Source organism: Suricata suricatta, chromosome 12 (assembly GCF_006229205.1).
Source record: "Suricata suricatta isolate VVHF042 chromosome 12, meerkat_22Aug2017_6uvM2_HiC, whole genome shotgun sequence".
NCBI classification, from domain to species: Eukaryota; Metazoa; Chordata; class Mammalia; order Carnivora; family Herpestidae; genus Suricata; species Suricata suricatta.
In genome coordinates this window covers 5815304-5829417 of record NC_043711.1, presented here as the reverse complement: position 1 = coordinate 5829417, position 14114 = coordinate 5815304, and the positions used below count along the sequence as shown (strand labels likewise).

Genomic DNA, 14114 nt, shown 5'->3' with positions numbered 1-14114 from the left:
CCCCCCCCCCAGTCTCCTCAGGGCCTGGGGAACGAGTCTGGATTTATTGCATCCTCTGGGGCATCCCGGCCAGCATTTGCTGTTCAGGCCGACGCCTGGAAAGGCCCCCATTGGGCTGGCTCCTGCCTTTTCTCACCCGGGCAACGTTGGAGGAGAGAGGTTTCCAAGCACAAAATGAGGCACGCCACCTCCCCCCCCCCCCCCCCCCCGCCCCGCCCCGGCCGTCTCCCCCAGGGTAACCGCAGGGAGCTGGGACAGCCTGTGCCACGGCTGCCCATTGCCCCTGCCACCCCCAGTCCTGGCCACATTCCCACTTCTGCCTCCGGTGAGGGAGGCCAGATGCAGGAGAGGGGGCGGGGGCCCAGCCCAGGCCAAGAGGCTGTCCTGACATGTTTATATTTACAGAAGGAGAAAAGCCAGAGACACAAGGAAACCTTTCGGGCGGTGGCAGAGGAGACGGGAGTCCATAGAGGCTGTCCAGCCACCGGGGATGGGACTGGAGTGAGCTGGGGAACAGGGAGAACCACGGGAAGGGGCAGGCGAGCCCGGGGCCAGCCATGGCCAGGGATGTGGGCGTTCCCCCAGAGACCGGAGAAGAGAGCCCCTTGCCTATGAAGGACAGAGGGAGGGAGTAGAGGCAGAGGAGGAGCAGCCGGGTGGGGGCGGGGGGGGGGTGGTGGCAAAGATCAGCGGGTGCCAAGGACAGAGTCAAGGAGAAGGGAGGCCGTGCAAACCGTAGGTGGGGGCTCCAGCCGGCAGACCCAGACTCACGTCCTGCTCCCTAAAGAATGAAGAGCAGGGCCTCCAGAGCTACCCGCACGCCCGCGTTCCCAGCCTCACACCGCACAACAGCACGCAACCCGGTGTCCCCCGCGGGTCGAACGGGAAACAGCCTGTGGCTTTGCTGATGTGCATACAGTGTGGTCCTTCCAGAAACCAGGATTTTTTAAAAGTTTATTTGGGTTTTTAAAAATTTTTTTTATTATTTATTTTTGAGAGAGAGAGAGAGAGAGAGAGAGAGAGAGAGCATGAGCAAGGGAGGGGCGGAGAGAGAGGGAGACACAGAATCCGAAGCAGGCTCCAGGCTGGGAGCTGTCAGCAAAGAGCCTGATGCAGGGCTTGAACCCACAAACTATGAGATCATGACCTGAGCCAAAGTCAGATGTTTAACCGACTGAGCCGCCCAGGCCCCCCATTTGTTTTTAGAGAGAGAAAATACATGCCGGGGGGGAGGGACAGAGAGAGAGGGAGAGAGAGAGAATCCCAAGCAGACTCCACACTGTCAGCACAGGGCCCGGCATGGGGCTCGAACCCGTGCACCGTGAGATCACGCCCTGAGCCGACACCAAGAGCTGGACATTTAACTGACTGAGCCACCCAGGCACCCCAGACAATAGAATGTTATTCAGCCTTAAAAAGGAATGAAATTCTGATACATGCTAGAATGCGGATACACTTGGAAACATTACACTGAGTGAAATAGACCAGACACGAAAGGACAAATATCACACGATTCCACTTACTTGAGGTCCCCAGACAAGGCAAATTCATAGACAGGCAACGGATTAGAAGTTACCAGGTACCGTAGTGCCACGGAGCTGCACACTTAAAAATGGTTACAATGGCAAATTTTCTGTCACGTCCACGTGACCACAATAAGGAGGAGGAGGAAAGGTAAAAACCGTGGAGAGCTCCAGGTGGGCCAGGTCGGTGGGAAAAGCCAGACCCCGCAAGCCTCCTGTTTCCAGGTACTTTCAGTCTTGAATTGGAAGCTTCTCCGAAAATCCCTGATACCAGGCATTAGCAGGGGCCTCTGTGTCCTCCCTCACCTGGTAAGGACTGGCCCAGCCTGACCAAACAGTCCAGAGTTAGAGCTGCAAGACTGAGCAAACACAATTACAGGACACCGGTTAGATTCGAATGTCAAATACTGCAGTGCTTTGGAAAATACTTATCCTAAAAAAAATACTTGGGGTTTATCTGAAATTCAGATATAACGGAGTGTCCTATATATTCTCTTTGGGGACTTTTTTAAATCACATTGATTAACACCACCATCGATCTTTTTATTTATTTATTTGTATTTACTTATTTATCTTAAAGTAACCTCTACATGGGGCTTGAACTCACAACCCTGAGATCAAGAGTGACATGCTTTATCAACTGAGCCAGCCAGGCACCCTCCTGGGGGACCCGTGTAGAGTCCATGAAGGGGACCGTGTTCCCTCAGTGGTCCCTTCAGGCCACCCGATGGGACAGTGTCTCACAGGCTGCCTGAGACCACAGAGAGGCCTGGGGGCCATGTGTCAGCTCTGACCTTGCAGGAAGCAACGGGGAGAGGCCCTCCCACCCAGATCTGCAGATCCTGACAGCCCGGCTTACCTGGCCTTGAGGAGTCAGGAAGGCAGCCTGCAGGGCATGCCCAAGCTGGCTTTTGAAGGATGAATAGGAGTTCACCAGGCCCACTGTAGCCGGGCTGGGAGAGCAGGTTTTGCAAGGGGAGGAAAAGGCAAGTTCCCAGGCTGGGGGTGGGGGTGGGGGAATGGCAAACAGAATGATTGGGAAGGAGAGAGAGAGAGAAGAAAAAGGAATAGGGGAAGGAGAGAGAGGCGTGACGAAGCACAGAAGGCTCGGATCCAAACAGACCTGAGTCTGAGTCCCGCTGTGTGATCCAGGGTGAGTCTTTGCTCCTCCCTGAGCCTCAGTCTCCCGATCTGGAAAGCGGGACAACAATGCCCCCTGGTGGAGTGGCTGTGGCATTAGTGACAATGCAGGTTTCTCCCAGGAGCACTAGCCACGCTCCTCCGAGTGTCTTCAGCGTCTCACAGGGCCTGGCAGGCTGCTGCCTCCACGGGGGGCGGGCGGCAGCTTGAGGCTGCAGAGCGGCTGACCCCGGAGCCTTTGGTAACGTGCCCCCTAGGCTCCTACCTATCTGGGAGGGGAAGGTGTTGGCTTGAGCGCTCAGGTGCTCCAGACCCTGAGGGAGCGGGGCCAGAAACAGGAGACGTGAGCCAGGTGAGTCGTAGACACATTGGGTCCAGTACTGTCAAGAGTTAACATCTTGGTCATCTGTTGGTCGTAGATCCCCTCACATGAGTCTTCGCTCTTTATTTTAATGTTTATTTATTTTTTGAGAGACACACACACAGTGTGAGAGCAGGAGGGGTGAGAGAGAGGGAGACACAGAATCTGAAATAGGCTCCACGCTCAGAGCTGTCAGCACAGAGCCTGATGTGGGGCTCGAACCCATGAACCGTGAGATCATGACCTGAGCTGAAGCCAGACACTGAGCCACCCGTGTGCCCTGACTCTTGCCTTTAAAATATGTATATATTACACTAACCTGATTTTTCTAGATTCCCGAGTTTGAGGGGCCTCCCCTTTGATTTTGTGCCTGAGGCGAGGTCCCCACTTCCTTAGCCTAACCTGGGTCTGGGAGGGACACTTGGGGTCCAACAGAGCCATGAGGAAATGTACCAAGCACCCCAGGAACAAGACCGGGAGCCTTGATGCTGCATGAAATTCTGCCCTTAGCACCAAGAGTGACTTCTCTCTGTGCTGGGAGTTTACAAACTGTATTCGACGACCTTAAACAAGGTGTGGGGAGGAAGGCAGGGCAGAGGTTAGTACCCCCTTTATAAGCCGATCAGAGGGAAACCCAGCGAGCAAGGTGGAGTCAGGGCTAGACGTCCAGACTTCCAGCCCCCTGTTTTGGGATGAGGCCTTGAAAGCCCAGGTTAAACAAATCGTTTGGGGTGAGGGACTATCCCCCATTCCACCCCACCTGTGGGAGGGGGATGGGCAGGGGTCTCTGGTGACCTCGGTCAGCGCCGTCTTCTTCTCCCCCACGGGTCTCCAGGATGACGGTACTCCGGGACAGCTCAGCGACAGCACGGAGGACCTCAGCTTGGACCTGGAGGCCCTTCAGGGCAGCGAGTATCTCCAAGACCTGGGCCTTGAGGCCTTTCCCCATGGCCAGCCTGGGGGGCCCAGGGACAGCGGCCCCCCCAGCGAAGAGGCCGGAGGTGACTCGCCCTTCTCCAGCTCAGCACGGCCCCAGGGCAGGGCTCGGAGACGCAGCTGGGAGAGGTCTCGGAGCTGCTCGGAGAGCTGGCAGAGGTGAGGCTTCCTACCCACGCCCCCGCGACAGGGCAGGGCCTCCCCGGGCTTGAGGGGCGGTGTCTGCACTGTCCAGCCCCCAAGACCCTCTCCCAAGACACACGCGTGCCCACACACACAGCCTGGGAGGGCAGACAGGCCCACACGCACGTCGAATAAGCACGCACAACCCGGAAGTGAAGCCCGCATGCTGGGGCGGCAGGTGCACGCCGGTCCCGTGCACGCTGAGCGTGGGTGCCCGCGGGCTTCCGCCCTCGCCCCGCTCCAACCCATACAGCAGGGGCTGCATGTGTGACCCGTCGCCACACATGCACTTGTGATTAAAATGCAGACATGTGCTTGACTCCACACACAGCAGCAGCCCTGCACGGGGCTGGGGGCGGGGGGGGGGGGGGGGGAGGCTTTACCCACCCGCACCTGCCTCCCTCAACCCTTCCCAAGTCACCACAAATGGAAATCCGGTCTGTGTAAAATGGGGCGTCCGCTATATAAAGGTGTGGACCCACCTGCAAATTCCCCAGCAGGGCTCCCCCGACCTCTCCTCCAACATGGGGAGAAGGAACACCTCCCTACACCCTGACCTCTCCCCGCTGCCCCAGGAGGGACCGCCCACAGGGCCCCCCAAGCCCCTGGATGTGGAGTCGGGGAAACAAGTGGAGGAGACACACCGAAGCCCTGACTTGCTCACCTCTTCCTCCAGGCTCAGTTTCAAGGCGGCGGCTGAGAATGAGGGGGCCTGTCTCCCCCGGACGCTGGCTAGCCTTGCTCTGAACTTGCCAGGAGAGGATCTGCAGGCCTGGACCCAAGAGTGTCTGCCTGGGGGTGGGGCCCCAGCAGAGCACCCAAGCAAGGTGGGTGCGACCCTCAGCCACCCTTGACAACAACGCACATGGCTCAGGGTGGGGGGCAGGGGGGGGTAAAGGTCCTTACCTGCACCTAGGAGGACTCACCTAGGAGGACTTCCCTGTCACAGCAGGGTTGTCACAGCGGGGTTGTCACAGCGGGGTTGTCCTCGGGGTGGGAGGGGGGGGAGCACATAACCGGGGCGTCACTGAGTCCTGAGATCTCAGCCCAGGCCTGAGGGCTCTTCACTGGGGTGGGGGCCACAGTAGGGGGTCCGTGGTCACAAGTCTAACCCCGATCTGAGGGGCAGGGGGAGATGTCTCCACATCTTTGTGGCTGGAAGGAAGCCCATCTGTGCCCCGGTAGGTCTTGTCTCAGGTCCGGGGCTCCTGCCTCGGGTCTGTAGGCTGTGGCGGAGGCGTCTTTGCCCAGGACTGTGACCTGGGGAGAAACGCCTGTCGGGCCGGCATCCGGAGGTCAGAATTTGGGGGCTCCAGCCCTCAGCTGCCACTGCTGTGGGGACCCCAGTGGCCGAGAGGATCCGCCCCCTGCAGCTGCAGGATGGGGCTAGGGACCCTCGACCTAGCGAACTGGCCCGCAACCGGGCTGCCTCCCTGGCTTATCGAGACGCTTACTCCCACAGGAATGTGACAGCCCTGAGAAAAGAGTGAGGTCACAGTCGGTGCCCATGTCCTTTGATGAGATCAGCTCCCTGGAAATCTCTCCGGCTTTGGAGGTGCCCAGTGCAGTTGTTCAAGGTAACACGGCCTGGGGGTTCCCTCGTTCAAGCCAAGGCGGGGAGGGGGGTTCTGCTGGAGGGCTCCCTGGAGGGGGCCCCAGTTGGGCCTGAGAGGTTGAGAAAGGGCTGCTGGTAGAGGGGACTCAGGGGCAGGAACTGGGGCCCAACTTCTTGTGGGGGGCGGGGCAGAGGGGGAGAGACGCCTGGCATCTGCCCCTGTCCTTGCGCTGGGCCTCCAGCCGGAGGGAACCGCACCACCGCACCACTGCAACGCTCTTGCTCACCTAGGGCTCTTCTGCCTCAACCTCTGGCCCCTCCTTTATCTCTGAACCTCCATCCTGAGAACCTGTGTCTCTGCTGTCGGATAGACCTGAAATCTAAACCCAAAACTACCACATTTTAAAAAAAAATTTTAATTTTATTTATTTTTGAGAAAGAGAGAGAGTGCAAGCAGGGGAGGGACAGAGAGAGAGGGAGACACAAGCAGGCTCCAGGCTCTGAGCTGTCAGCGCAGAGCCCGACGCAGGGCTCGAACTCATAAACTGCAAGATCTACCACTTTTTAATAAACCTCTGAGCCCTTGTGGCTTTCTCTGTAGGAATGGAGCAATGCACGTATCTGTGCAGGGCTACCTGGGGGCTCAGGGAGCACACCTGTGCACAGTACTTAGTGAACCGTAAACACTTGAGACACGGGGTGGGGGGGCAGGGGTGCGGTTCCAACGCTGGCTCTCTGCCCCCTTGGCATCTCCCCTCCCTGAGTGGCAAGCCCCCTCTGGACCACCTCCAGTTCTGCAGGGATGGGTCAGAGGGGGTCCACACAGGCCCAGCCTGCCCCAGAGCCCCCTCACACCTACGCCTCCTGGGGCGGGGGCTTCTCCCAGGCCTGGAGCCGCCGGTGCTGGAGTGCATGGAGAAGGACCACGTGGAGCCAGATCACGTGTGAGTGTCTGCCTCGTGGTGGGGAGGGGGCCCCAGAGGACAGCCAGGGGGCCAAGCCTGGCGTCCCTCCCAAGCGCCCCCCATGATCTCGGTCTTCTCTCCCACACCATCCCTGTCCCAGAGGACAGACCCAGACCCCTCAGAGAGGTTCTCAATATAGCGTCAGGGGAGGGGCAGGATCTCCGGGGCAGGAGCTGCATCAGGACCTGGGGACTGGCCTGTGGGCGATCACAGCAGGTCTTGGGGGGGGAAGTGTGTCTGTAACCTGGGCAACCGTGCACTGTTTTCATCGGCACCTCCCCCGCCCCCGCCCCAGGCTGATTGTCCAGAAGGTGCTTCAGGAACTCCGACAGTACCACGGGTGAGTGGGCAGGGGGGCCATGTGCCAGGGAACAGGGCTGGGGAGGCTGACAAGTGGCCAGTGCGGGGAGAGAGCCTCGGGGGCCAGGTGTGGGAGTGGACAGGCAGGGCGACAGGTGTGGAGAAGACAGGGAGATACGGGAGAAAAACAGGGACAAGAGAAGTGGGGGGAGGGACGCATGTGGAAAGGACAGGGGACATGAAAGGCGGGGGGTGGGGGGAAGCCAGCCTAGACGGTACCTTTGCACAAATGAGAATTGATACTTCTCTCCCATGATGCTGCCATTTGCTAGAAACCCTTCCTGACAGGCTGATTTTGTCTGATCAAGAGGTGTTCCCACCCTCTGCTGGAAAATCGGTCCCAGTGACCATGGACAGAGCCCGCGGTGGGAGGGATGGGGGGTCTTGGATGTGGACCCAGGGCACGGGAAAGTGGGAGGCGGTGAGAGGCAGGAGCTGCGGCATCTGGGGAGGGAGGGGCTGCCAACCCACACACCTGTCCCCTCTGATCCTGCAGGGCCCGACAGAGGGCTCGCCTGTCAGTCAGCCCCGGGGAAGCCCCCTCAGACCTCACCTGGTTTGAGTTCCTGTCTGAGTAAGTATGCAAGTGGAAGCTCTGGACGGGCCTAAAACTGGATTTGCACACGTTTACCTGTGACCCTGAGCTGGGAGTGGGAGGTAGGGCCCCCCACCATCCCCTCACCAAACTTCCAGGGCAGCGATGGAGGTGGGGCCGGGGAGGCTCCTCAGACACGAAGAGCAGAGGAAGACTTCCTGGAGGAGGTGACAGCCTGAGTTGGCTTCCGATAGAAGAATAGGGATTCACCACCACCTGGAGAGAAAGGAGTGTCTTTCTGTTCCCCAGAAAGGAAATGGTGTCGGCATGGGCTGGGAAGAGGGAGGGTCAGGAGGCCCCAGATCCCCTCTGTGACACTAAGGAGCACGGCTCTCTGGTGCCTGGTAACAGTGAGCACACACAGGCTGGGGGGGAGGGAGGGGGCTGCACACGGGATGTGTGGGGTCTCCCTCCAGTGGGTAGATTCCGCAGAGGCTGGGTGTGTCTGCTGCTGACTTAATAAATAGAGTTGATCCTTGAACAACATGAGTTTGAACGGCATGGGTCCGTTTATATGTGGATTTTTTTCAACAAATACTGTACAGGACCATAAATGTATTTTCTCTGCCTTATGATTTTGTTGTTTAAAAAAAAGTTTTATCTTTTTATTATTGAGAGAGAGAGAACGCGAGTAGGGAAGGGCAGAGATAGAGAGGGAGACAGAGAATCCCAAGCAGGCTCTGTGCCGTCACCACAGCACCTGACGCAGGGCTCGAACCCTCGAACCACAAGGTCACGACTTGAACTGAAATCAAGAGTCAGACGCTTAATCGACTGAGCCACCCAGGCGCCCCTCTTTCTTATGATTTTCGCAATAACATTTTCTTTTCTCTAGCTTACCTCGTTGTTAGAACACAGTACCTAATCCCTATAACATATAAAATATGTGTTGATTGACAGTTTGCATTATCAGTAGTTAAGTTGGGGGGAGTCAGAAGTTATATACAGGTTTTTGACTGTGCAAAGGATTGGTGCCCCAACCCCTGCGTTATCCAAGGGTCAAGTGTATTTATTAAATGAGGGGGTGTCAGTAATCCAGGAGAGGCGGGACAGTGAACCGGGGCTGGAGAGTAAGGAAGGATGAAGGGAGCAGGATTTGAGAGCTATCCCAAAGGAGAAATGGGCAGGATTTGGCGGCTGATGAGAAACTGGGGTCAGGGGTGAATCAGAGGGAGGAGGCAGACATGGATGGAGCCGAGATTTCCAGCCCGGGCCCGCTGAGGGACCCCACGTTAGAGACCGTGTCATAGTCCCCTCTGTGAACCCAGTAGCTCCATCTCCTGGAACTTGGCAACCACCCGTGTTTGTTGAGTGAATAAATGATTGAGAGGAGGAAGGAGAGAGTTGGGAGACCACAGAAGAAGTGAACCAGGATGAGGGGGCCACCGGGAGACAAATTCCAGGTGGGGTCCAGGAGCGACCTTCGGAACAGGCTGAAAATGGCCCTCTGGGCCTGATGCCCCTCCCTGTTCATCTTTTCCACCCCTTAGGAGGGAGGACAGAGCCAGCAAGATCGAGCGGAGTGACAGGAGCACCAGGGTGAAGCGCAGACTGAGCTCCCTCCGCTGTCGAGTCACCAGACAGAAGGAGAAGGTCAGTGGGGGGGCCGGACCAGGGTGGGGGAGGGCACCCCGTCCACCTTCTCCGCTTTGTCAGGTCGTCCCTGGCCTTAGAGCCCCGTGATGCCAGGGAAGCCTGAATGTGCAGGGCGTTCTGAGGTTCATTTCTGTCCCCCACAGGGGAAGAGCCCGGCACAACCGAAGGACAAGGGCCAGGATGCCAGAGAGAGGAAGGAATGCATCAGCGGGCACCAGCTGGCGCAAGGAACCTTCTTCGGCCACTCCAGCTGCCCCCTGTGTGGCAAACCCTTCCTGAGCTCCGGTAAGTCCAGTGGCCCTGCCCAGGCCTCCGGATGGCAGCCACTCCGTCACCTTCACTGCCTCTAAATCTGTCTTCGTGGCCTCCTTTGCTGGTTGCTTCCTCATCCCACTTCACCCCTGCCAAGTGCAGGCTGACCTCCAGCTCCCTGGAGAGCGCCAGGTCCCTAAGGGCAGGGGCCATGTGGTTACCTCAGTTTTTGTCACTGCAAAACTCCTCTTGAAGAATTCTGACTCGCACAGTGTGTTAGCTAGGGCTGCCTGACATCCACAATCTGGGATGCTTGAACAAACTGAATTGTACAGCGGACTCTTGAACAACATGGGGGTGAGAGACGCTGACCACCCACCCCATCCCCACTCTGTGGAGTCGAAATCTACGTACAACTCTTAGCACTATTTTGGCACAACAGACTAACTCCTCCTACCCCTCCACAGGGGGTGAGTAGCCCCTTTATGTTTTTTATTTATTTTTGAGAGACAGAGAGAGTGCGAGGAGGGGAGGGGCAGAGAGAGAGGGAGACACAGAATCTGAAGCAGGCTCCAGGCTCTGAGCTGTCAGCACAGAGCCCGACACAGGGCTCGAACTCACAAACTGTGAGATCATGCCCTGAGCCGAAGCCGGACACTTAACGGACTGAGCCCCCCCCCCGGTGCCCCTCCCCTGGACTTTTAATTTAATTTAATTTTACTATTATTTTTTAATGTTTATTTGTTTATTTTTGAGAGAGAGAGGGAGTGTGTACAAGTAGGGGAGGATCAGAGAGAGAGAGGAACAGAGGATCCAAAGCTGGCTCTGCACTAATAGCGGAGAGCCCAACATGGGGCTCAAACTCACGAACCTCGAGATCATGACCTGAGCCTAAGTCCAATGCTCAACCCACTGAGCCACCTGGGTGCCCCTGGACTCTTAATGTTAGAATCACAGAAAAGTGGAGAGAGCAGATAGAGTCACTTTATAACTTTCCTCTGGGTTCCCACCATGTTAGCATCATTAGTGACCACAGTACATTTATCACAACTTAGGAGCCAACATTGGCGCAGTAATTTTTAAAAATTGTAATGTTTATTTATTTTTGAGAGAGAGAGAGAGAGAGAGCATGAGAGGGGAGGGGCAGAGAGAGAGGGAGACACAGAATCTGAAGCCCTGTCAGCACAGAGCCCGACGTGGGGCTCGAACCCATGAACCATGAGATCATGACCTGAATCGAGGTCGGACGCTTAACTAACTGAACCACCCAGGCGCCCAGATGCAGTATTATTAATCAAATTAGATTTCCCTCAGATTTCACCAGATTTCTTCTTCCACTCAGGTTTTCTCTATTTCAGGACCCAACTCAGAATAGTGTAGTATCTATGACCATCCTGTCTCCCTAGTTTCTCTGGTCTGTGAAGTTTTCTCAGTGTTTCCATAATGCTCATGACCTTCACAGTCTTGAGAAGTATCAGCCAGGTGTCTAGTGGCACAATGTTCCCCACTGGGCGTGTCCGATGTCTTGTAATTAGACCGGGGTCATGGGCCTGGGAACTCTCTCCCTTCCTCATATCAGGACGCGATCAGCGTCACGTCCCTGTGGGTGTTAACCTTCATCCCCTGGTCAAGGTAACATCTACCAGGTTCCTATTTTCTTCCCTTTCCGTACTCTGCTCTTCGGAAGCAAGTAACTCAATCCAGCGTGCTCTCAGGATGCTGGGAATCAAGGTCCACCCCCGGAGACAACTTTCAGGACGGATTTTAGAGGTCGCAAAAGATTCGAGTTCGTGTAGAAGAAAATATGTGGGTGCCCTTAGCAGGGTGCCTCGTACACATGGCCTATGGCAGCACCCGTCCTCATCCTCTGTTCTTGAGTTAAAGCTACCGTCAAAATCACAGACCTCCCCAACCGTAGCTTCCCATGCTTGTGTCAGGAGGCCGGGGGGCCAGCAGAGCTGTGGTCCAGTCCCAGCAGGCTGAGATTCCTCCCAGGTTTAACTAGCCACAAACCTACCTACCCCTGGAGGTATTCAAAGCCAGAGGTTACTCTCTGTCCCTTAGAGGAAACAGTAAATCAGTCCCACAGTAAGTTCAACAGAACAGGGAATGAATGAGTCACACTCCAGGTAATTACGGAAGGCGGGTGTCCAGCGGTGAAGCTGAGGTGCGTTCCCAGAGACCAGTCCCACTGACGGAACACCATTCCAGACAGTCTTGTTAATGGCCTTGGCCTCTGAAGTTCCTCCTGGTCTGACCCCGCCTCCCTCTCCACTTTTCCCTTCCACTGCTCAGCCACGCTGCAGGCCTGTGGCTGCCCACGTACCTCCCTGCAGCCTGCTCTTTCAGCGCTGTTCCTGGAACGCCCTCGGCCACATAACTCTTCATCACCCTTTAACACAAAGCTCGGACCACTTCCCCCAGGAAGCCGGGGTTGCAGATTAGGCTACTGTACCAGTGTCTGAGTGTCTCTCAGGGCAGTTGCTGTTAGCCAAGAGGACATTGGCAGTATCTAGAGGCAATTTTTTGTCATCAGGCCAGGAGTGCCATTCAACATCCTCTAATACGTAGAACACCCCCCCCCTACACCCAACAACAGAGAACCATCCAGCCCCAATTGTCAATAGTGCCAAGAGTGAGAAACACTGCCCTAGACCTAGGCTCCCTACGTCTCCTTAGCTCTTAGCAGAGTCCCTGGCCCATGATAAGGACTAAATAAGTGCAGAGCAGTTGGATAGATACAAGATAAGAGATACCTCCTGCTGCTGCCAGGCTCCTTGAGAAACTTGATGTCTGCATGTAGGGAAGAATTGTCAACCTGAAGGTTTCTATATCCAAGGTAGCTATAAAAATAAGGATCCTGCCACTTTTCCTGCTTAAAATCTTCAATGGCTCCCCACTGCCTTTGGACTAAAGTTCCAAAGTCATCAGAATTCAGAGAGTGGACATTTACACATCCATTGAGACCTCAAAAGTGTCAGGGCTTCTGACCTCTGAGGAAGCCCGTCCTTGCACTTCTGGACCTCCCATTCCCTGGACGTGCCCCCTCTCTTGACCACGACGCAATGGACTTCGACGGAAGGCAGGTCACTTGGGGACTCTGTCACCCTCTTTCTGAACTGAGGGCTCTCCACCACAGACTGTGGGTGTTTTGAAGTGGATTTGGCTTGGAAAGATCTCGGCTTGGTTGGCCAGCTTGAACCTTGGGTGAAAGAGGTGCTTGGCTCCTCTCCTGATTACTGCCCTGCTGCTGCACCAGGGGTGGACCTGGTGAGGGGTGGAGCAGCCTCAGAGCTCAGTGGTCTGATGACGCCTGAGGGGGTGCAGGCACTGGGGGCGGGGAGGCATCTGGCGTGTCTTTGAGTGTCTAAGAACACCTGTGTGTGTTGTGGGCGGGTCTGGCATGTATTTTAGACTCTGGACACCTGTTTGGGGGTATCTGACAGCATCTGTATCAGAGGTATCTGGTATGTGTTTGGGGGAGTATCTAAACGTTTTTGAGTAGAGTCTTTGACACATTTCTCTCTGGGGGTGTTTGCTCCTGGGTGAAGAGGTCTGGTACTTTTGGGTATTTGGCATGTTTTTCGTGTTCTTAATAGTTTGGGGGTAACTAACAGATCTAGGTGGGGTGTCTGATCTATTTGGGGTACCCGAAAGCATGTTTTGAGTATCCGATGGCACCTGCCTGGGTGCCTAGGAGGAGTTTTGGGTATCTGGAAGGACCCATGTAGATGAGAGCCATTTGGCTCATTTTCCCCAGACTTGTCTAGCTTCCTGCAATCTACGCTGCCCCTTCTTCGCAGGTGACAGACCTGTTCTGTCCATTTCTTGAACCCTGTCCTCAGACTCTTCCCCGCCCCCGGCCCCGGCCTCGGTAACCCTTCGACGTCCCCCGGCGCCCGCCGATCCCCGGCTCCAGGCACCCCTGATTCCTTCAAGATGCCCCCCAGCCCCGCTGACCTGCCCCTCCAAGGATCGCCCTCACACCCTCATCGCAGGGACCCTCCCAGTTCGGTCCCGGAGTCCCCCACTAGGCCGGGCGGGGGACCCTCCCCGCAGCTCCATTCTCAACCCTAAACAAAGTCCGCGTGAGCCACGCCCCCTTCCGGACCCACGCCCTCCGACCCGCCCTCGGGGCGGGCCCGCGCGTGCGCAGGTCTCCCGCGCGGCTTCCCGCTTCCGGCCCCGTGCGGCGGGCTGCTGTGGATCCGGGGAGGCCGGGCGGCAGCGGCGGCGGCGACGAACGGCCTGCGGGGACCGGGCTGAGGTGAGGGCAGCGAGCCGGGTTCGAGGAGAACAGAGCTCGGGGTGGGAGGCCTCGGGCTCCGGGAAGGCGCCGTCCGGCCCCGGGGATGGCCCGGGGCGCGGAACCCCGGGGCTGCCTCACCCTGGGATCAGGCCCCCCTGGAGTCCTCCAAACTGCCTGCGGGTCCTGCAGTTCTGGCGGCCCCTCGGGTGCATGTGGGCTCCAGCTGGCGAATGCAGAGGTGCAGACGATGCCCGCCGGCCCCGGCCCAGCTCCAGCCGTCGGGCGGTGCCGCCTCTCCCTAGCTCAGGATGGCGAGGTCTCCGAGCTCCAGCTTCTGGAGCTCCCGGGGCAGGACCGAGGAAATAGTGATTAGCATAAGCGGTGACCGGCGCCGTGGGG

General features: G+C 57.1%; 1 protein-coding gene across 1 annotated transcript in view; it reads left to right on the top strand.

Annotated features, from left to right (window-relative positions):
- Nucleotides 1–324: 324 nt before the first annotated feature.
- The window catches only part of ARHGEF18 (Rho/Rac guanine nucleotide exchange factor 18), a 58520-nt gene continuing 44730 nt past the window's right edge, over nucleotides 325–14114 (top strand). The window contains exons 1-9 of the mRNA XM_029916522.1: nucleotides 325–501; nucleotides 3860–4119; nucleotides 4820–4970; nucleotides 5606–5720; nucleotides 6585–6642; nucleotides 6959–7003; nucleotides 7520–7597; nucleotides 9109–9211; nucleotides 9358–9499. Of these exons, the coding sequence (XP_029772382.1) occupies nucleotides 340–501; nucleotides 3860–4119; nucleotides 4820–4970; nucleotides 5606–5720; nucleotides 6585–6642; nucleotides 6959–7003; nucleotides 7520–7597; nucleotides 9109–9211; nucleotides 9358–9499 (1114 nt within the window). The 5' untranslated portion in view covers nucleotides 325–339. The remainder of the gene's footprint in view (nucleotides 502–3859; nucleotides 4120–4819; nucleotides 4971–5605; nucleotides 5721–6584; nucleotides 6643–6958; nucleotides 7004–7519; nucleotides 7598–9108; nucleotides 9212–9357; nucleotides 9500–14114) is intronic.